At 43.9% G+C, this 23,467-nt stretch overlaps 1 protein-coding gene and 1 pseudogene across 2 annotated transcripts; both read left to right on the plus strand.

Annotated features, from left to right (window-relative positions):
• Positions 1-1,031: 1,031 nt before the first annotated feature.
• LOC308531229 (toll-like receptor 11) lies at positions 1,032-3,791 on the plus strand (the record flags this gene model as incomplete). Its single annotated transcript, XM_081108145.1, has 1 exon — positions 1,032-3,791. One exon carries the CDS (start codon positions 1,032-1,034, stop codon positions 3,789-3,791), a length of 2,760 nt encoding a protein of 919 aa, XP_080964271.1.
• Positions 3,792-10,391: 6,600 nt separating this feature from the next.
• Positions 10,392-11,401, plus strand: LOC308531273 (olfactory receptor 11H6-like; annotated as a pseudogene). The gene has a single exon. The product of its transcript is annotated as an olfactory receptor 11H6-like (transcript).
• Positions 11,402-23,467: the final 12,066 nt, after the last annotated feature.

Below are 23,467 nucleotides of genomic sequence, written 5' to 3' on the forward strand. Positions count from 1 at the left end.
ATGCTAGGGAATTGGAGGCCTCACCATTGGAAAGGAATAGCCAGCAGTGGGGAAGGGTCAGTGGGACCTCCTCCCTCTGCACTATGTTCTGAACACAAAAGTATCACGGCTTTGTTTTTCCCTTTTACTGCGTTTTCTACATCATTCTCCCACCCACTTTTTCTACTTTCTTTATATTTCATCTGAACTAACTTTTACTCTCTCTTTATAAACCCAACATAAACTCCACAGTAGAATTCATTGGGAATGTTTCTTTAGTCCTGCCTGAGGACTTACTTTTGAGGGCAAAGGCCATCAGACTTGGAGGCGGAATACCTGGACTGTAGCCACAGCTCTACCATTTTTACTCCTGTGACCTTGGGCAAGTCACTTAACTTCTTTGACTTTCGTGAGTAAAATCAGGATAATATTGGGCCCATGTATATCACTTGGCTAAGGATCAAATAAGAGTGTATGTTAAAAAAAAAAAGAGTGTATGTTCAGATCTTATTATGTTTGTATCATTACCTTTTGTTTCTCCTCCAATCTACTTCGTAATAAGTAAAGTTGCTGCCCAGTCTTGAAAGTAGCCCCTTCATAACTCACAGCTCCCCTCCAAAGAAGTTAGAAACCTGAGCTGATCATCCCCAGCAGGGGAATTGGGAAGTGACATCAATTTCTCTGCTGAGATCTCTCACACGTTGCAGGCTCTTCTTTTTTTAAATTTATTTTCTCTTTATTGATTAAGATATTACAAATGTGTCCTTATCCCCCCCTTGTCCTCTCATCCCCCCAATCCTGTTGCAGGCTCCTCTTGCTGGTCTGCCTCTGTTTGAGTCTCCACTGGCTTTCTGTCTGTAGGGGGGCATAGCTAAGTGCTCATAGCTTGAGTCCTCTGCTTGGCCAAATGTCTCCTTTATATTGTAATCACAGAACTGTCCTTCACATACTGTGTTTTGTGAGTATCAGAAGGCCCAGACCTGGGGTTGTTGGCTTTTGTAGGATTTGACGCTCGTCTTCTGTCCCCTCTTTCCCTAGAAGTCGGACCAATGATGGAAAGACCTCGGTTCTCCTTCCCTCTCCTCTCCTTCCTGCTGGCCTTGATGAGCCTCGGCTTGATGAGCTGGGCATGGACTGCTCCCAATTGCACCATAGGAGACAGCTCCCTATTACCTAACATCTCCTACTACATCCCATTCTGTACCTTGGCCCCAGGACTGCACCTTTTTGCAGCATGCTCCAATATTAAAAACCTGGCTCAGGCCCTGAGGGCAGTGCCCCAGGATACAGAGGCATTATGTCTCCAGGGCACAGTTACCATCCTGCCTGCCGATGCCTTTGGACACTTCCCCACACTACAGCTTCTGAGACTGCAGCTGGGCGCCATCAGGATTACATCTGGGACGTTTCAAGGATTGGACCAGCTGCAGCACCTTTCCTTTGAGCATCATGCTCCCTGTTGCCTGAGCCTGTTTCTCCCTCCAGATGCACTGGAGCCCCTCGGATTCCTCAACACCCTTTCCTTCCATGGCTACTGCCTGAATCATAGCCAGGATGTCCAGTTGCCCATCAGCCTTAGTCGTCTAACCCTGAGGCGCAGCTGTCTGACAGACCTGCAGGAATTGCAAGGGCTCTTCCCAAACCTTGTCTCTAGCTCCTCTCACACACCCAGCCCCAGCCCACGGACTCCCTTCCTGGAGTTGCTGGATCTGTCTGCCAACCTGCAACTGAGCAGAGTGGGTAGCCAGGCTCTGCGTGGCCTCCAGCTCCATTCCCTGAAGTTGGATGGCACCCCACTAAATGTGTTAGATCTTTTAGGCTCAGGACTGCTCCACTTGGACTCCCTCTACCTTGTGGGAACTGGTGCAAAAAAACTGCCTGGGAATGTGACAGGTTACTTTGCACTTCGTGCACTTGACCTCGGGAGGAACCAAGTCCGGAACCTAGAAGATGGAGATCTCCTAAGCTGCCAATCCCTGGAACTCCTCAGCCTTCATGCCAATGGCCTTCAGTTACTTCCCCCCAGTTTCCTGAGTGCCCTGCCCCAGCTTCAGAGGCTCAATCTGTCAGTGAATAAGCTGGGCCCAACCTTGGTGCTCCCGGGAGGGCTGGTCAGCTCAAATCTGAGAGTGCTAGATCTGTCCCACAATGAGCTCTGCGTGCTGCCCTGCAGGGCCTTCTCCTCTCTTCCTCAACTCCAGGAGCTCTGGCTGAGTGGTAACAACATCTCCAACTTATCCAGGGAGAGCCTGGAAGGACTGAGGTGGCTGAAGACCTTAGACCTGAGTTGGAACCAAATTAAGATGCTAACTCCAGACTGGCTCTCCTCTCTTCCTGCCCTTACTTCACTGAACCTCCTGGGCACCCGTTTGGAGCATATCTCAGGCAGACAGCTCCAGGGTCCCCTGAAGCTTAGCCATCTGCAGCTGGGTTCCCTTGATATGATGGAGATCTACCCTCCCTGGCCTCCAGCACTGCTCAGCTTGGAATTATGGGCAGAGAGTTCCATAGTGTTTAGGGTCCCCAAGGGAGAACCCTTCTTGTTCTTGGAGAACTTAACCTTACAAACTACCTTTATGTTGTTGCATCCGAACAACGCCACACTCCGTTTCCCGTCCCTGCGTCACCTCACTCTGCGAGGCTGCAGCACCTTCATTTTCTCTCAGCAGAGAGTCTTCCTAGGGCTCCCTCTCCTGGAGCACTTGCACTTCTGGTCTGATCACAATGGTGCAGAAGATCTGCATCTATTTGGGATGCCCAGGCTGCGAGTGCTGGAGCTGGGGGACTTGGATTTCCTCTATAATGCAAGATCAGTGCAGCTGGAGATGCTACTGAAAGAGCTGCCTCAATTACAGGTACTGGCACTGAGCAACCTGAACCTCGGGAACCTCTCCGTCTCCAGCTTCAGGGGCTTGGGCCGCCTTCGGCTGTTGCTGCTCAACTCCGAATGGGCCCTGGGGTTGGACAGCAGCCTCCAGGAACTAATCCCCCAGATGCCGCAATATGTTTATTTCTCAGATGTCACCTTCACCTGCCAGTGTGAAAGCTCTTGGGTGGGGCCTTGGGCAACACGGGCCCCAAACACCTTTGTGTATGGGATGGAGAAATCCATCTGCAAGGCCAATGCCTCTGATTACTCCAGGACGCCACTGCTCGCCTTCCTTTCTGGTCACTGCTCACATGATTCTGAGTTTCAGGCCTTTCTAACCAGTGCCACTCTGGTGCTCCTGCTGACCTTCCTTGCACTGCTTAGCTGTCCTAAATGGCCCTGGCTTCACAGCCTGCGGACCCTATTTCATGCCTGGTGGTGGAAATTGGGTGGGCAGCACCCCAGAAATCAATTCCACTATGATGTCTTCATATCCTACTGTGAGCAGGACCAAGCCTGGGTGCTGGAAGAACTGGTTCCTGCCCTAGAGCAGCCTCTTCCAGATGGCGCGGGCTTGAGGCTATGCCTGCCTGAGAGGGACTTTGGGGTTGGGCAGGACAGGATGGATGCTACGGCCGCCAGCATGGAGAGCAGCAGAGCCACCCTCTGTGTGCTCAGCCACCAGGCCCTGGGAAGTCCCTGGTGCAGTCTGGAGTTGAGGATTGCCACCCACAACTTGGTGGCCAAGCCTGGGACTGCTTGCCTTCTGCTCCTGTTTCTGGAACCTATTGATCGGCGGCAGCTACACAGCTACCACCGCCTGGGCCGGTGGCTGCAGAAGGAAGACTACTTTGATTTGTCCCAAGGGAGGGTTGAGTGGGATGCCTTCTGTGAACAGCTCCGGAAAAGGCTAAGGAAAGCTGGGCGAGAGAGAGAGGATTAGGGACTCTGGAAGGGCGTTTCAGCCAAGCCAGAGGACTCCCAGCAGGGACCTGGGCCCCGCACACCTTGGGAGGGCAGGCTCAGAAAGCAGTGCTCTATAGGCAATGCTCAGCTCAAGCTGACTTGCCACACTAAAAAGGATACACGGAGAAACCAAATCCCAATGGGATAACATGTTAGCCCTTGGATACGAGATGTTCATTCAAAAAAACAGTTGTGATACCTGTTAGTCCTCTGAGCACAAGGCATCCCCTAAAAAAGAATACATAAAATTTTTCTTGTAGAGCCACGTCTGTATTTTACATAATAAATTCATTCTATCCCATGAGAGTAATGTATTTACTTGTTTGGTTAAAAAAAAATATGTACTTTATTCTAGGGGGATGGGGCAAGAATCAATGAGGCACATATTTGTGTTGAAGCTAAATTGAAGCCATATTTGCAATTCATCAAAGACGCAAAATTTCAAAGGGCTTTCCTAACTCATGGGGCTCTCACAATAACAGTCTTACATGGGGAGAACAACAGTTTTGATCCTGTATTACCTGTGAGGAATCTGAGTACATAAAGGTGAAGTGATTTATGACCTTGGTGCAGCTGCATGTCACAAAGTTTGGCTTTGGCCCCAGTTCCTCTGAGTCACAATCCATGTCTACGTTCTCCACTCTGTCTTTCAGTTATTTCTAACCAATGACAACTTACCTTCCTACAAAGTTAGAACAGGCAAACAGCTTCCCCTACACGCAAATCTGTCAGACACCAAACAAATTTGTGTGTGCTTCTGCCACCTCGTGGTCATATCTATTCTCCTGGTTCAGTTGGGGAACAGTGCCCCTTCCAACCCCAGTTTTTGGCTCAGTGAGTGAGAGTTCCACACTTTTTTTTTTTTTTCAGGAAAATAATACCAATTTCTTCAGTTAATAGAGTCAGAGTATTTGTAGTCCCATGGCATAATTCTGGGATTTTGCTGACCAATCGCAATCCAGAATTCCTTCCCCCCGCCCCCCCCCCCCCCGCCCTTTGTCTGCTGTCAGCTAATGAACCTTAGAAAATATGGTTCATTATTGTCAAAGTTGATGAAAACCTCAAGTTCTCATTAACCTTACTGTTTCCCCTTATGGTTTTTTATTTCACTGGCGTTATCTGGACAGTTTTCTTTTTTTTCTTGACACATCTTAGATTCATATAATGGAATTTCGGTATTGAAAGAAATTTGCTTCTCATGCTTAAATCCTTTCTACCATTTTCCCAGTGTGTATCTAACAAAGTCCTGATATAAAGCAGTCTTCTGAAGCAGCCTGTGCCATCATCAGGTAGGTTTCTCTGTAAGAAAGTTATCCTCCATATTGAGTTACAATGTGTTCCCCTATAACTTTTAACTATTACTTTAATTCTGAACTTTGGGGATCAAATGGCACAAATTGTATCACTCTTAAATAATTACCCTTTCTTTATTTCTGCAATTTAAATATCCCAGTTCCTTCCACTGTTACTCATTTTCCGTACTTCTCAGCCCCTCTAAGTCCAAGTGCACTGCAGTTTGCCCAGGTACTGTTTAACCCAGAACTTGTAAAGGCTGTGTGTCTGATCTCTGTAGAATCAAACAGGATGAGATCATTCCCTCCATTTATACATTCTGAAGTCACATTGTGGCAAAATGTTGATTAAAATGTTTGATTTGCTTTTCTCTGGCTGAAATGAGATTAAAAGGGAAAATTCACAAAACAAGTGAGGTAGCAGTTGACAGTCAAGTCCTCATGGAACGAATGCAAAAATCCCAAGATTACCACAGCAGACCTGGGGCTGGAATATGTATAGAATTATGGAAAGAATAGAATAGATGAAGTGAGTCTTTGAAGTGTTTTATAAATTATTAGAGGCCTGGTGCATGAAAATGTGCACTCGGGGGTCCCTCAGCCTGGCCTGTGCCCTCTCGCAGCCCTGGAGCCCTCAGGGGATGTCTGGCTGATGCAGGGAGCAGGCCTAAGCCAGCAGTTGGACATCCCTAGCACTGCCGCCTGTGGAGGCGGGAGAGGCTCCCACCACCACTGTTGCTTACGCTCACCAGCCATGAGCCCGGCTTCTGGCTAAGCTGTGCTCCCCCTGTGGAGCACACTGACCACCAGGGGGCAGTTCCTGCATTGAGCATCTGCCCCCTGGTGGTCAGTGTGTGTGTCATAGTGACCGGTCGTTCCGTCATTCAGTTGATTTGCATATTGGCCTTTTATTATATAAGGATTTGCAATAACTAACTTTTGCCTTTCTATTCTTGGGCTTTGTAGAACCCTTTGCTTTTACATCTTCACTTCTAAATCCAGTTTCATCTCTTCTGTGGGAAAACACAGCTGCCTTACTATAAATATATATCGACACTTCTGCTTATAGTTCAGATTCTTTTTTTATTCATGTGTTTACATTTGTATAGTTCATATTCTGCTCTAAGGTTTAAGGCCAACTTATTCTTCAGCTTAGACTCAAGCCTCCTCCTCTTTCCTGATTCCCTTGGAGGTTGGACCAATTTAGACCTTGGTTAAAGGAATACTTTCTGAGATTTGGCCAAAATGTTCTCATTGTTATCTCTAGTTGAGGCCACTGGGGAAAGTTGGGTAACCCGGGAGGGTCAGAAACAAACCTTGGCACATTTATTAAAATGTGTGCGTGGCCTGGAGCTCAGCAGAAGGCTTACATGCTCACACAGAGTGCTCTGGGTCACCACCCCTCCAAGATGGGCTGCGCAGGACAGGGCAGCCATGGCTCACAATGTGTTGGCTACATACTTCCTTTTAGAGGCAGAGGTGTAATTGGTCCTTCCTAACTCAGGAAAGGCCACAGTGCCCTTTACAGTTGCATGTAATTATCTTTTCACACTGTTTAAATTATATGTTCATTCTGTAAGCGTCAAGTAATTGCTATTCTTGATATTACTTCCCAACGCTCACCCCCTTTTGCAAGCCAGCAGCACTGTGTTGGTTTTGCGGCACACTTTCTCCTGTTGAAATGAGAGAACAAGAAAACTGAAGCTGGCTACACATTCCGGGAGAGAGAGCCCCAAATTTGGATGTCTGTCCTCCACCGGATTCTGTAATTCTCACACAACAGCTTCAGGTAAGGCACAGCTTGGATTACATATAATGTCTTTTTCATCTTCCTCTAAAAGTGTTGTATTTTCTCCACATAAAATGTACATTAGGGTTAAAAAGGTGAAAGGTATCCAGAAAATAGTCATGGTATGTAAAGTACAGCATAGGGAATATAACCAATGCTATCGTAATAACTATGTATGGTGTCAGATGGGTACTAGGTTTATTGGTGTGATTACTTGACAAGGCATATACATCTGTAATCATTATGTTGTACACCTGAAACTAATATGATATTGTATGTCAACTATAATTGAAAAATAATTTTAAAAAATAAAGTTAGTCTAAGATTGAAAAAAATGTAAATTAGCTTTTCTATATTAGAAGCTGATTAGATTCTCAACTTTATAACATAGTCTCCAGAGTCAGTTCTGGTCTCAATAAATGTTGTTATATGTGTTTTATTTATAAATATCTAAGTAAATATATTTAATAAAAATAACAATATTTTACTTGACTTCAAATATTAACTGAACCAAAAACCACATAAGCCAGGAAAATTTGTGGAATGGCAGCTTTATTCTATAACTTATTACTTATTCAAGTCACATATACCAGATTTCTTAACTCTGAATATGGGGCAGGAGAAAATACTAGGCAATAAGAGAACATTTTTCTATTAAAGCACATTGGCTAGCTACATGGGAAATAAATGTCAGTTACAGACTATACCCACATGTTCTTTAAGAGGGAGCAATCTAAAACAGTTCACTTACCTATTTAAAATAAGAGGAAAAGATTATAAAAGCATTTAATAAAAATACTTAAAGATATGGACAACCAGTTTAGATACAGACAGAAGACAGCAAAAAGCAGTGTGTATACATAACACACATACACACCATTAGAGCATGATTATAAAGTAGCAACAGTAAGAAAGCATGGAGCACAAAGTAGAGTGGATAAAGGGGACACAAAGAAAGATGAAGTGATTCAGAGAGAGAGGTAGCTTGGATGGCATTGCCTGAAGTAGGCTCCGGTCATGGATATCCTCCTGTTTACTTAGACTGAGCTGTAGCCCCTAGCAAAGTCCTTGTTACCTTGCTTTTCTTTTTTTCTTATTTCTGTTTGAGGAGAGGGAGTTGCTTGCTTGTTTTTGTTAGCAAACTGGAGATTTCAATCTTTGTATTCTTTTTTTTTCTTTTTTTCCCCTGAGAACAAGCATATAGGGCATGTTCATTGATTAAGAAACCAAATATTTAATAAATACCTGTAATATACCAGACACTGTCCTAGATTCTGGGAATAATTCAATGAGCAAAAAATGTTCCTCTCCTCTTATTTCCAGGTGATTGAGACCAAAAATGCATACTAAGTATATAATACAATGCCATGCAGAGTTATGTGCTTTGAAGAAAACTAAAGCAGGATTGGAAAACAGGGTAGCAAAGATGGGCTAAACTAGGGAGGGCCTCTCTGAGTCCTGATTTTTACCAGAAACCTGAATAAGGCCAAGTAAGGCATGTGAATATTAGTGAGGAAGAGAGAGACACTGCAGGCATTGGTATGGGCCACACTTAGCACAGTCAAGTATCAGCGGCTGAAGAAGAAACGTGGCAAGAAAGGAGGGCATGGAGGAAGGACTCATTGTCTGTACAGGCTGGGTAAGGAATTTGGGACTTATCCTAAGTATGTTTAAAAGATTGAAAACAAGTAATTGACATCAGATTTTTTAAATTATCCATCTGGGTACTATGCAGGTAATAGTCTCTAAATATGTAAGTATGGAAATAGGTAACTTCAGAGGTGTTGGCAGTAGTTTGAGGATTTCATGGTGAAAGCTGATGGGATTGCTAAAAACTATTCAGATTCTGAATGTTTTGAACATGAAGCCTAGTGGATTTGTTTATGGTGCTGGTGTAGGGTACTGGGAGCGGTGGTAAAGACGTAGCCAAAGTTTGTGGCCTGAGCAAATGGAGGTGCCATTTAATGATGTGGCAAAGCAGTAAGAATCAATCAGTTTGAGGTTGGAAGAATCAAAAGTTTAGAAATGGGCATATTGTGTTTTAGTTATGTTATATTCCAAACAGAGATGTTGAGTAAGAAATTTGGTGGGGGGGGAAAAAAAAGAAAGAAATTTGGTGGATAAATTCAGGTTGCAGAAGAGACTTCATAGGTAGGGAGACAAAATTCGGCTTCATCCCACATGGATGGTTTTTATGTCAAGGGCTAGATGACAGATCACATACAGGGAGAGCATAGTAGGAGAAGGAAAATATCAGGGATTAGGTCCTACAAAACACATTTATAGGTCAGGTAAAACAGGAGGAACTCTAACATAGGAGCCTCAGATAATGTGTGTGTGTGTGTGTATGTGTGTGTGTAAAATATATATAGAGTATATATATATTATATAGTATGTGCATATACTAGTATATACATATATGTACATATGTATATGTGTATATGTGTGTGTGTGTATATATATATATATATATATATATATATATATATGAGAAATTAGAATGAATAGTCCATGGACAGTAATGAAATTCAAATCCCAGAGTGCTTTTAACGATGTAACACTGTAGTTTTATTTTGTTTGCTCTATGTGGCAAAATGTAGATATTGTCACGAGGTATTTTACGAGTATCTGATAAATTTAAACTGAGGACTGAAGCCTGTGTACTGTAGTTAAGGTGAATTTCAGTTAAAAAAGAACCATGTTGGTTTGTAGTCTGGACCTCATTCATTCACACCAATTTCATGTAAAATGTTTATTTAAGGGGACAGTGCATGGAGCTTACTCCTCTTCAGCAACAAGATTTTAATTGCAAAGAGGACCAATGTAAAAGTAAAGAGTATTTTATAGAATTGTGTATATGTCACTAAACACTGAGAGAAATTAACAATGCAAATGCAAATTGTGGAATTTATTTCATGGAATCTTTCCAAATAAGAGGGCACACAAATGTTGGAATTGACCTTACTGTAAACAATCATTGATTAAAAGTGATTTCCTTATCTCTTTTCCAACATTCTTAATACTACATAGAAAGAAACCCTATAAGAAACTATACATGTGATAGCATTAAAAATTACAATTGTAAACAAACTCTTCTTTATGGCTATTCATTCTTGCAATGTTTTCTTCTATTAACACAGAGCTTAAACTGTACAATTGTTTGAACCTCCCTATGGTGGGCCCAGACTGATGTTTCTGAATTAGTTTAAAAGCCTCTGAATGGCAAGAGAGCATCTACCTTATTTTATGTAGTATTGAGGATACCAAACAAAGGCGGGTGTTTAATGGACCATTATGGGCATGGTGATCACAATGGTAAGGCTGTAATAAGCACCCACCCACCCCCAAGTTTTTTATTTTCTCCCACTACTGGTATCACATTAGAGCAAAGAATGCTGAAAAATCTTTAAGCAAACTAAAGCTATGGTGCTGACTGAATTGTAAAGAAATGCAGAGAACATCTTAATGAGAAAATTTCTGTAGAGTAATTTGTAACATGGCAATGTTTTGTTATTGCAATTTTAGGAGAGAAAAAAAATGAAAGACCTGGGAAGGAATAATGACTCTGACCCTGTGAGTGTGTTCATTCTTCTTGGATTCCCTTGTACTTGGGAGATCCAGGTCCTCCTCTTCTCATTCTTCTCTGTGATCTATGTCCTAACGCTCATTGGAAACCTTTGCATTATCTGTTCAGTGTGGTGGGACCACCATCTCCACACACCCATGTACATGCTGCTGGCCAATTTTTCATTCCTGGAGATCTGGTATGTCACTTCTACTGTCCCCAATATGCTAGCTAACTTTCTCTCTGAGACCAGCACCATCTCCTTCTCTGGCTGCTTCCTACAGTTCTACTTCTTCTTTTCCATGGGCACCACTGAGACCTTCTTCTTGTCTGCCATGGCCTTTGACAGGTACCTTGCTATCTGCAGGCCCCTGCACTACCCCACTGTCATGACAGTTCCACGTTGCATCAGAATGGCAGCCTGCTGCTGGGTGTGTGGCTTCTCCTGTTTTCTCCTCCCAGTTTATCTCATCTCCCAGCTTCCTTTTTGTGGCCCCAATATTATTGATCATTTTTTATGTGACCCAGGACCCCTTATGAAGTTGTCCTGTGTGCCAGCTCCTGCCACTGAGATCACCTGTGCCGTCTTTAACTCGGTCCTGATTTTCTCCACCTTCCTCTTCATTACCGGCTCTTACGCCCTCGTGATCATAGCTGTGCTGAAGGTTCCCTCAGCAGAAGGCCGGCAGAAGGCCTTCTCCACCTGTGGCTCCCACCTGGCCGTGGTGTCCCTGTTCTATGGCTCCATCATGGTGATGTACGTGAGCCCAACAGCAGGCAATCCAGCAGGGATTCAGAAAATTGTGACTTTATTTTACTCTGTGTTAACTCCATTTTTCAATCCCTTGATCTATAGCCTCCGGAATAAGGAAATAAAGAAGGCCCTGAGAAAGCTGCTGAGGATTGTGAGATTTGGTCAAAGACAGCCTCTCAAGAACTAGAATCGATATATGTGCAGTACATGTGGTGATATAAAATTATAGGAGGTTAATAGTCTTGAGTAAATTTGAGAAACAAATATGTTGCCTATATTTCCTGGAATATACTAGTATTTAGAGATGGGTTTTAATGAAGCAAGTAATAAATAAGATCTTACCAGACCTGTCATAAATCATTTATTTGTTCTAGGCTTCACTGTATTAATATTCTTGTATATGTCATATGGAAACAGAAAAATGCCAGATATTCTCAGGCATTTTTGAAGAAAAAAAACATATACAAGCCAAAGGTCAACTGGTCCATCACTATCTTTTGCAGATTTCAGTAAATTTGTCTCCATCCCCCAGTTTCATAGTGATTAAATGCCCGGAGTCCTCATCACTATTTACTTATACACACACACACACACACACACACACACACACACACACACCACACGTACACGCACACACAGGCACCATACAAACATGTTAGTATGTGCTTCTCCTCCCACTCCTGAATCTACCTGCTGTCTTGTTCAATCACATCAATCTGGATGTGAGACTCATATCCTCCAACATTTTATCTAAAACCCAAACTCATTCCAGCTCTGTGTGAGTTTATTAGCCTGACTGCAGGTTGGGGTTAGGGAAAGTCAGAGGAAGGGCCACCATGATGAACACCCCATCAATCTCTCATAGTATACCTGATGCTGCCTTTTCCTGTCTTCCCCATCCTCTTCTCCCCACCCACAAGAGTAGCTAGAATATCTTACCTTTTCTTATTCAGAATAATTTTTTTTATCTACAGACCCTTTGAAATTCTTCCTCAAATGGACTTTTCAAAAAATTTCTTCTCAGGAAAACTAGCTCTTGAGCAGGATCTTATGAAAATAGTTTTCTCCAACTGGTTACTTTTTTAGGTTCTTATAACTTGATGTATTCCTTCTTTATCTTAGTACCGCCACTCAGTGCAAAAGAATAAATGTACTGAAACAAAATAGAGGTGAGACCTGGAAACAAGATTATAAAAAAATATTCACATATTAAGGGCTTCATAATTTTTAAAGTGCTTTCTCCCTATTTTTATTAGAATGAACATTAACCATGCAGAGAGGATAGTGTGTGTGAGTCTGAGAATAGAAATAAGGTAGTATTGCCAATGTCTGAAATGAGGTATATTACTTGCCAGTTAATTTTCAAAGTGGCCTGGAATCATCATATTGCATCTTAGTTAATAAGTCCTACTCTGAGAGAACACAGATTCATTTACTAGTGAAATTGTGCCCAGTTCTCAGGAGCACAAAAAGGCCAAATTCACCAGTCTATCTTAATTTTAGCTATACAAAGATGAAAGTCAGGCTCTATGTGAGATGATAGCATGACTTATTTTAAAACTTGGGTGCAGGGCCAAAGCTAGTCTATGAACTCTTTATGTAAATCACAGAAATAACAAAGCAGCCCTAGCTGGTTTGGCTCAGTGGATAGAGTGTCAGCCTATGGACTGAAGAGTCCTAGGTTCAATTCCTGTTAAGGACACATGCCCGGGTTGCAGGCTTGATCCCCAGTAGGGGGTGTTCAGGAGGCAGCCAATCAATGATTCTCTCTTATTATTGATGTTTCTATCTCTCCCTCTCCCTTCCTTTCTGAAAACAATAAAAATATATTTTAAAAAATAGCAAAGCAGCCCCTCAGCTGCAAGTCTTGTTCAGAAATGCCCTTATGCACCCCTTCCTCAGGAAGGACCTGCACACACATCAGAGTGCACATTTCTGCTCCCAGGGCACAGGTCAGGGGACAGTCGCAACTCCTACTGAACAGATTCCCTGATGCCAGGAGCAACTTGCAGAGTCTTATCCAATATCCCTTGGTAGAGGAGAGAAGAAGTGAGCCATAGGCAGCCTTCCCACATTCTTTCTTAGAGGTATTGAATGAAGGGAGAAGGTAAGTATTTAACCCTCCAACTCTCCTAAAAGAAAGAGGGAGAAGAAGCTAGGGATTAAACACAGCACATCAATTATTTCTTGAATTGAAACTCAGAATTTTCTCTCATCCTAGTACTTTTTTTTTTTAATCAAAGACCAGTAAATATTGGATGTGAATTCTCATAAAAATAATTTCAAAAAGCTATTAAAATCAATAAGAAAATTTAAAATGATGGCCAGATGCAAAGTAAGTATATAAAAGATAATAATCAGGAAGAAAATATAATGGAAGTAAAAGGCCATTTATAATAGCACTAGAGGCCTGATGCATGAAATTTGTGCAAGAGTAGGCCTTCCTTCCCCCAACTGCTGGCACCGGCTTCCCTCCAGCACCCGGGACCCGGGCTTCCCTTGCAGCCCAGGCTTCCTCCAGAAGGATGTCTGGTCTAATTAGCATATTATGTTTTTATTATTATAGATTGAAAATGTAATACACCTCTAAATAAATTCACCAAAGAGGAGTGATGTATGAGAAGAAAACTGCGAATATCTTGAAACAGTAAAACAAAAATATGAATAAATGGAGAGATCTACCATGTTTCTGAATGTAATAAGTAAATGCTGTAAATCTGTCATTTCTTCCCAAATAAATTTATAAATTTAATGAAAAGAAAGTAATAATATCAGAATTATACCTATCCAAATGTTCAGTAATTGGAGAGTAGTTAAGTGAATTATCATATGTCCAAATTATAGAATAACATACAAATATTAAAAATCATGTTTTAAAATATATTTGATGAGTTGGAAAATGAGTTAATGCTAACACTATAATGATGCTTAATTTTTATTTTTCCAAAATGAAAACTTACATAATCGTTTCCAAACTTATTTTGTAATTAAGAAAATACAGGAAGAAGCATAAACAGACTGTTGAACCTCAGCAGGAAGGTGGGTGGGAAGAGAACAACCAATGAACTTGTGACCTCTTGGTTCACGGTTGACACTCAACCACTGACTGCGCTATAAAGCAAATCTTGATGGACATAAAAGAAGGGATCAACAGGAATACAGTCATAGTAGCAGATCTACCCCATTGGCATCTTCCAGACAGAAAATCAAGAAGAAAACAGTGTCTTTAAATGACATACTAGACCAAATGGATTTAATTAATTTTTAGAGCATTTCAACCAAAAGCAGCAGAATATACATTTTTCAATTACAAATGGCATATTTTCCAGGGTATAGACCATATGTTGGACAACAAAACAAGTATCAATAAATGTAAGAAGACTGAAATCATATCAAGCATCTTCTCCAACCACAATAGTAAGAAACTAGAAATCAGTTACAATAAAAAAAACAGCTGAAAAACTTACAAACACATAGAGGTTAAATAACATGTTACTAAAAAATAAATAGGTTTTGCCCAGCTGATGTGGTTCAGTGGTTGAGCATCAATCCAAAAACCAGGAGTTCACAATTCAATTCCCAGTCAGGGCACATGCCTAGACTGAAGCCTCAATTTCCAGTAAGAGGCATGCAGGAGGCAACTGATCAATGAATCTCTCTCATCATTGATGTTTCTATCTCTCTCTTCCTTCCTCTTTCTGAAATCAATAAAAAAATGCTATCTAATAAAAGAGTGATATGCAAATTAACCATCACTCCCTCACTCCATCACTCCCTCACTCCGTCACAAAGATGTCGGCGGCCACAGAGCTGGAGCAAGCAGGAGGCTTGAGTTGCCCCCAGGCAATAGAGGAAGCCAAGCTTCCTGCCTGCCCTAGCTGGCACAGGGCTCCGCTCAAGGCTACAAAGTTTCAATTATAGAATATAAATAAATCCCAGATACCTGCTTCCAGCCCACGGGTGTGGCCAGCCTGAAAACGGCCCTCAGCCCCTCACCCAGGCTGGCCAGGCACTCCAGTAGGGCCCCCAACCCTGAAGGGGGTGTGACCAGCCTGCAAACAGCCATCAGCCCCTCACCCAGGATGTCCAGGCACCCCAGTGGGGACACCCACCCTGAAGGGGGTGTGACCAGCCTGCAAATAGCCATCAGCCCCTCACCCAGACTGGCCAGGCACCCCTGTGGGGACCCCCACCCTGAAGGGGGTGTAGCTAGCCTGAAAATGGCCCTCAGCCCTTCACCCAGGCTGGTCAGGCACCCCAGCAAGACCCCCACCCTGATCCGGAACACCCTTCAGGGCAAACCAGCCGGCCCCACCCGTGCACTAGGCCTCTATCTAATCTAATAATAGACAAACATGGTAATTGACCGTACCTTTGCTATGCTTCCCATTGGCTAATCAGGGCGACATGCAAATTAACTGCCAACTAAGATGGCGGTTAACCGCCAACAAAGATGGCAGCTAATTTGCATACTGCAGGCAAGGTAGGACAGCGCAAGCTGCCATCCAGGCTCCCGTGTGTGACCTGGGGGCGGGGGCTCAGGCAAAGCGATTGCTGATCGCCTTGCCAGAGCCCTCGCCCGCCCACCGGAGACACGGGGGCCACTCCCAATGCGACCCGGGGGCAGGCGGGGGCTGGGGCGAAGGCAAGCGGTGCAGATTGCCTTGCCCAAGCCCTTGCCTGCCCACCAGAGACACAGGGCCCACAGAGAGAGAGAGAGAGAGAGAGAGAGAGAGAGAGAGAGAGAGAGAGAGAGATTTAGAAAGAGAGGCAGAATTTGGCATCCCACATCCCTCCCTGATTGACCACAGTGATTCCAAGCCAGTGAGGGCTGCCTTCAGGCCACAGCTCCAGGTCCCTTACCCCCACCCCAGGCAGGGGCACCGAGGGGTTCGGGAATGCAGCACAAGGGGCCGGCACGACATGGGGGTGGGTGGGCTGTGTTTACACTGCCAAGTTCCCCACTTCTACCCTGGCCCACGCATGCCTCCTCTTTCCCCTCAGAGGCCCAGCTCCTGCCTACATGCTTGCTGGGCAGGCCCAACTGCACCGGGAAGTGAACCATGGTGATCAGGATGGCCACTTCCTGGGATAGGACAGCCAGACCACGGCCATTCATGAGGGCTATGAGGCCCGTGGGGCATGCACAGCCCTCGGGGGGGGGGGGGGGGGAATCATCGGCCAAGCCAAGTCTGGCTTCAGTGGGGCCTGTGGGAGCCCATTGAGGCCACCCCAACCTCCACAGGTCCCGGGCGGATGGTGGCTCAGTGGAGAGCAGTGTCTCCATGCATGGTGCCCAGGGGTGGCTGTGAGCTGCTGCAACCCCGCCCCATGCTTCAGGGAGGGGGAGAAGGCTCGCAGCCACCAGCACCCTAGGCTGCACTGCCTGGCCTGTGCCTCACCCTGCCAGGTTGGCAGGGTCCAGAGCAGGTGAGCTGCTCCCTTCCCCCAGTGGTAGAACAGGGAGGAGAGCGATGGGTGCAGGGAGGGGACCTCAGCTGGGATCCTCCTGGTGTGGGGAAGGGGCCTAGCCTGGGAGCTTAGGAAGTCTGACTAAGCAGGCGCTGGTTCATACCAACTCTTACTCTGCCATCTTTCTCCAGCTCTTCAAGCTAGCCCCCCTGCCCCACCTGTCCAGGGGAATGGGCTCTGGGTGATCTCCCTGAGCTCAGACTGTAGACCCAGAGACGTCAGGGAAGAGTGCAGGGGCCGGTGCAGAAGTACCAGGGCAGAGTTGCTTCGGTGTCTCAGTGAAGTTTGCAACTGACCCAAGGAGGAAACCCCAGAGGGGAAAGGCCAGGAGGCATGAATTGCCAGCACTTTAGCCACTTGAAAACAGCTACACTTGGAATGTGAGGTGGTTGTATGTTCAGCTGAGAAGTGAGGGGGCTGAACTCCACCATCGCTGGGCTCCTGTCAGTCTGAGGCCCAAGAGTCCACCACAACAAGGAAAAAACAGAGTGAGGGGCCCGGAGGAAGGGAGGACAATTGAAGAAAACTGTATCTAGACTTTCCCCAGCCCTCTCCTTCTTTCTGCTGCCTACAAGAGCCCCAGGCCCGGCCAAAGTTCTGTGTCCACCTTTTAGTCCCCTATTCTCCAACCACAGAGGAAAGAAATAAGGAAGGAGTCTGTGCTGCCTTCAGAAAGCATCTATATACCTGATCGGCCAGTTGCCTTCCACAGAGGGAGGCCAGACTTCGGCTTAGGCCCGCTCCTCACAGAGGACATCTGTGAGGGCTCCCAGACTGTTAGAGGGGGCAGGCTGGGCTGAGGGATGCCCCCCAAGTGCGCAAATTTTTGTGCACCGCACCTCTAGTCCTATATAATAAAAGGGTAATATGCAAATTGACCCTAACAGCAGAATGACTGGGAATGACTGGTCACTATGACACATACTGACCACCACGGGGCAGACGCTCAATGCAGGAGATGCCTCCTGGTGGTCAGTGCTCTACCACAGGGGGAGCTCAGCTCAGCCACAAGCCAGGCTGATGGCTGCCAGCACAGCGGTGGTGGCAAGAGCCTCTCCCGCCTCTTCAGCAGCACTAAGGATGTCCGACTGCAGCTTAGGCTTGCTCCCTGCTGGCAAGTGGACATCCCCCGAGGGCTCCCGGGCTGCCAGAGGGATGTCTGACTGCCAGCAGGTGGACACCCCCCCAAGGGGTCCCAGACTGTGAGAGGGCACAGGTCGGGTTGAGGGACCACCCCAAGTGCACAAATTTTTGTGCACTGGGCCTCTAGTATTAAATAAATAAATAAACAGGTTAACAATGAGATCAAGGAAAAAACAAAAGATACCTTGAGACAAATGAAAATGACTATTGTACTAAGCAAAATAAGTCAGTTAGAGAAAGACAAATATCATATGATCTCACTTATATGTGGAATCTAATGAACAAAATAAACTGATAAACAAAATAGGTCCAAAGGCATGGTTGCATGGAACAGAACAACAGATCTCAATGGGAAGGGAAGTGGAAGGCATCGCAAGAGATTAACTAAAGATCATATATGGATAACATGGACACAGACAATAGTGTGGATGAAGAGGGGTTGGGTGGAGGTGGGCAAAAAGGGGGTAAAGGGAAATAGCTGTAATACTGACAACAATACATTTTTTTAAAAGAAAAGAAAAACACAATGATCCAAACTCTATATACACAGCAAAAACAGCCCTAAGAGGAAAATTCATAGCATTACAGGTTTACCTCAAGAACCAAGAAAAATCTCAAATAAATAATCTTACCTTGCACCTCTTAAAGGAGCTAGAAAGAGAACAGCAAACAAAGCCCAAGGTGAGTATAAAGAAGGAAATAATAAAAATATCCTATCTAATAAAAGAGAAAGATGGTAATAGGCGTACGACTGCTACCCTTCCCATTGGCTAGTCAGGGAGATATGCAAATTAACTGCCAGCCAAGATGGCGGCTGGCAGCCAGGCAGCTGATGCGAACAGGGAGGCTTGCTTGCTTCAGTGACGGAGGACTCCAACGTTCCCCGCCTGACTTGACGGCCTCTCAGCTTCAACTCTAAGCAACTATGTTGCAAATATAGAAGCTAAAAAAAACCCCAGAAACCTGCTTTACTCAGCCGGGCTTCAGCCAGCTGGACCGCAACATTGTATCAAATACAGACGGTAAACAAAGGCCAGAAACCTGTTTTCAGCAGCCGAGGCCTCAGAGCTAAAGCTGGCTCAGAATAAAAAAAGAAAAAAAGGAGCGGTTGGGAGCTTCAGTCACCCCTCAGCCTGAAAACGGCCCTCCGCCCCTCAGCCAGACTGGCTAGGCACCCCAGTGGGGACTCCCACCCTGATCCAGGACACCCTTCAGGGCAAACCAGCCAGCCCCCACCCATGCACCAGGCCTCTATTCTATATAGTAAAAGGGTAATATGACCCCCGGCACCGGGATCAGCGTGACAGGGGGCAGCGCCCAAACCCCCTGATCACCCTGTGGCTCTGTGTGTGACAGGGTGCAGCGCCCTAACCCCCTGATCGGCTCTGCTCTGTGTGTGACAGGGTGCAGCGCCCCAACCCCCTGATCCGCCCTGCTCTGTGTGTGACAGGAGGCGGTGCCCCAACTCCCCTATTGGCCCTACTCTGTGCGTGGCAGGAGGGAGCTCCTCAACCCCCTGATTGGCCCTGCTCTGTGCGTGACAGGGGGAGCTCCCCAACCCCCTGATCAACCCTGCTCTGTGTGTGACATGGTACGGAGCCCCAACCCCCCTGATGGGCCCTGCTCTGTGCATGACAGAGGGTGGCACTGCAATTTCCCTATCGACCCTGCCTTGGGTGTGACAGGGGGCAGTGCCCCAACCCCCCAATCGGCCCTACCCTGAGCGTGCCTAGGGGTGGCATCGCAAACTCCAGATCCGCCCTGCTCCGTGCATGACAGGGGGCGGCGCCCCAACTCCCCAATCGGCCCTGCTCTGAGCCCGACCAGAGGCTGCACCTAGGGATGGGGCCTGCTCTCTGCCACCCTGGAGCCGGCCTAAGCCAGCAGGTTGTTATCTCCCGAGGGGTCCCAGACTGTGAGAGGGCACAGGCCGGGCTGAGGGACCCCCTCTCCCCCCCTAGTGCACAAATTTTTGTGCACCGGGATTCGAGTATTATTATAAATGGGTAAAGAAGATATATATAACAGAATATTATTCAGCCATAAGAAGGAAATCCTACCATTTGTGACAACATAGATGGACCTTAAAGGCATTATGCTAACTGAAATAAGTCAGACAGAGAAAAAAAAATATTGTGTGATATCACTTATTTGTAGAATCTTAAAAAGTTGAATAGAAACAGAGAGCAGATTTGTGGTTGCCAGCGGTGTGGGATATGGGAAATGGGGGAATGTTTGTCAAAAATACAAACTTTCAGTTGTAAAATGAGTAAGTTTGAGGGACTAACATGGTGATTATTGTCAACAACACTGTATTATATACTTAAAGTTGCTAAAAGGAAACATCTTTACTATCTCACCACAAAATAAAAATGATAATTCTGGAAGCTGATGAAGGTGTTAGCTAATGCTACGGTGGTAATTATTTTTGCAGTATTTATGTGTATCAAATACACTGTACATCTTAAACTCACACATTGTTATATGTCAGTTATATCTTGATAAATCTAGAAAAAAATCTTTTTAAATAAAAAAAGTATAATGGAGTTCAAATGTTATAAAAAGAAGAAATGGAGATAATAGACTGGGTACCACACAGGGGACATTTTCCCCAGTTTACACTTCTCTAGCACACTGGCCCCCCTGTTCTTTCCCTGACATGAAAAACACATTCCTTCCTCTTGTTCCTAGAATCAGCTGTTCCTTCTGCTGAAAATCCCTCTCCATGTCCTTTTGTTTTGTTCCCTCACTTTTTCAAGCCTCTGCTCAAATGTTAATATATCTGTTAGGCTTTCCTTAAAACCACATTTAAAAGTCTAAGTCCTGCTATAGATGGTTTGGCTCACTGGATAGAATGTCGGCCTGTGGACTGAAGGGTCCCGGGTTTGATTCTGGTTAAGGGCATATATCTGGGTTGCTGGCTCAATCCCCAGTAGGGGGCATTCAGGAGACAGCCAATCAATGATTCTCATCATTGATATTTCTATTTCTCTCTACCTTCCTCTCTGAAATCAATAAAAATATTTTTTTAATATTTTTTAAAAGTCCAAGTCCTGCCCATTTCCAATCTATCTCATTCTTACACTTCATTTTTCAAAAATGAAAAAAAATATATACAATACACTTATTCATTTACTCATTTTATTTATTTTCTGTTGCTCTTCTCTCCCGCCCCGCCCCCCATTGAATTTTTCTAGGTAAGCAGGATTTTTTTCTTCTATTTTGTTTACCCTACTATATCCCTAGTATCTGTTGAGGACTCTATAAACATTATTAAATAGCCTATACAAGTCTTGGCACTTAAAATGTCATTTTTCTATCATAAAATTGCAACTGGAATGTCTCTAAGTAACAAATTTGAGAATACTAGTTAATAAAGAACTGTTTTTTCTTCTTTCAAATAGAAATGGGGAATTTAATGGTACATCTTTTTGTTGTAACTATTACAACAAACTATTACTATTTCATTATTCCCTAGGGACCTTTTGCAATGCCTGGTTACTAGAAGCACAAGAGATGATAAGAATCTAGTTTGGGAAGCACACTATTCCTCAGGGCTAGCAGGACTTGGGATTTCATTATAATTAAATAAAATTCAAAACTATCTCATCTGTTGAACAAATACTTTAAAAATACCAGGGAGATGCTCCCAAATCTCAAAAGCCATGACAAGGAAATAAATTTAGATGAAACCTGCATCTGTGCTTTCATCTTTACCATAAATATGAGTTTTCAATCTGCGAAGAAAAAAAAAAATTTTAATTTACTCTTTGCAGCTCATGGAAGGTTACACACTGGATCATCCAATTGTGCAGAAGTTCCTCACATGCTTTTCACTCTGTGAGGTAACATTTTATGCCTCCTTTCTGACTTCTCTTCTCGGTATGTATCCAAGGAGTGAGTTAAAACTTTGCACGCTCTATTACAAGAACTGACTTTTCTGCATAAGTGAATTTACTGCGAAGTGCTTTCTTCTTGCTCTGAAAGTGTAAATATCTGGTTAAAATCAAATTCAGACAGAAAAGTTGTAAAATATTAATTATTCTCTTGTTTCTCCGAATCTTGGGAAATATGCATTAATATAGCTCTCTTATCCTTTTTAAATATTAATGACAATTGTTTACAAAGAGGCCTGGAGATTTTATATAAAAATGTATAACTGATAAATTTCCGGAGGTAGATTTATTATCAATATAACAATCAATTTTTTCTCAATAGAGAAAATATGAAAAATTTCTGATACAGTCATATCATATCTCTCCAACACATATATTGCTCTTAAATATATTGTTAATTTAATAAGAGTTACGTAAAATAGCTCTTCCTTAAATGACAAAAACCATTATCTTCATGCTTTCTGTTTCTTGCATGTATAGGATCTTCTTTGGATTGTGACTTTCTACAGTTTGTACTCCCAAGAAATACTGTAACCGAAGACCAAAGCAGGGTGAGTATTGACACTCATTTACCACTATTAGGGGTCCAATTATCAATGAAAATGACTAATTAAGAGTGCTTAGTGTAGAGTACAACAAGGTATCAGAACACAGATCAGAGTGTGAAAGATAGCAACTAAGACCTGTGTGGCAGCTAAGTGGGCTTTTTCTTCAATAAAAGCAGCAGAATAATTTGTGGGCATCCCATCAAGGTAGTTTTGAAACATTCATATAAATTGCCTCTTACATTAATATTATGCTTTTTCTCTCTTCTGTATGTTTTGTACTCACTCTATGTACTTAAGTATAATTTAAATGTTCTTAAGTTAAAGCACTCTATTTTCCAAACCTAGCAAATGGCCAAGATTCACTAGCTCCATAGCTTGCATCTCTGGACAAGATGATATTCGTTCTTTTTCAGATAGGGTACAACCACCTCAGGTGAGAAAAATCATACAATTATTCACAATAAAAAATCCTAAATATTTTTTTAAACTTACTTCACAATCACAACAAATCAAGAGGGATCTATGTCTTCCAGGACAAAACACACACGCGCACGCGCGCGCACACACACACACACACACACACACACACAAAACAAAGCAAAAAGACCTATAATTTGAGAAATTCTGGTGCCTGCCCTACATTGCCACCTGATATGATGTTATTGCTATGGGAAACAAATAGACTGACCTGTCACATTGCATTCAGACTCGATACAATCTATATAGCCCCAAGAGCAACCAGAATACACACACAGCTGTTCTTCCACTTTAGATGGCAAACATGATAGTAGGCCTCTGAAGAAACAAGATGTGCAAAAGCTTTGATTGAGTAACAACAAACTGGGAGCAAGGGGAGAGCAGGCATGAGTGAAGCAAGCCATTTCATGTTTCAAGGTTGTCTCCAAAGAAAATGCCTAGAATGGGTATACATATGTGCAGGAGGTATGTGTAAAAAGAGAAGACAGACCACACATAGACAGCCGCTGTGAAAGTAATATGGAAATTTCATGCACACAATCAAAAAACGTTCCTCTGCTTCACAACATTTTGTGGAACATTGGCCAACTCTAGTCACAGTCGGTAGTCCAGTCCCTCAGAGCAGTGCTCTCCCTAAGTCAGCTGCCTGACGTAGCATGTTTCATTCTCACATTCACTAGAGACTGTTTCAAAATGTTCAACCAGCAAATTTTAGGT

Source organism: Myotis nattereri (assembly GCF_964212035.1).
Source record: "Myotis nattereri genome assembly, chromosome: 1".
In the NCBI taxonomy this organism is placed as follows: domain Eukaryota; kingdom Metazoa; phylum Chordata; class Mammalia; order Chiroptera; family Vespertilionidae; genus Myotis; species Myotis nattereri.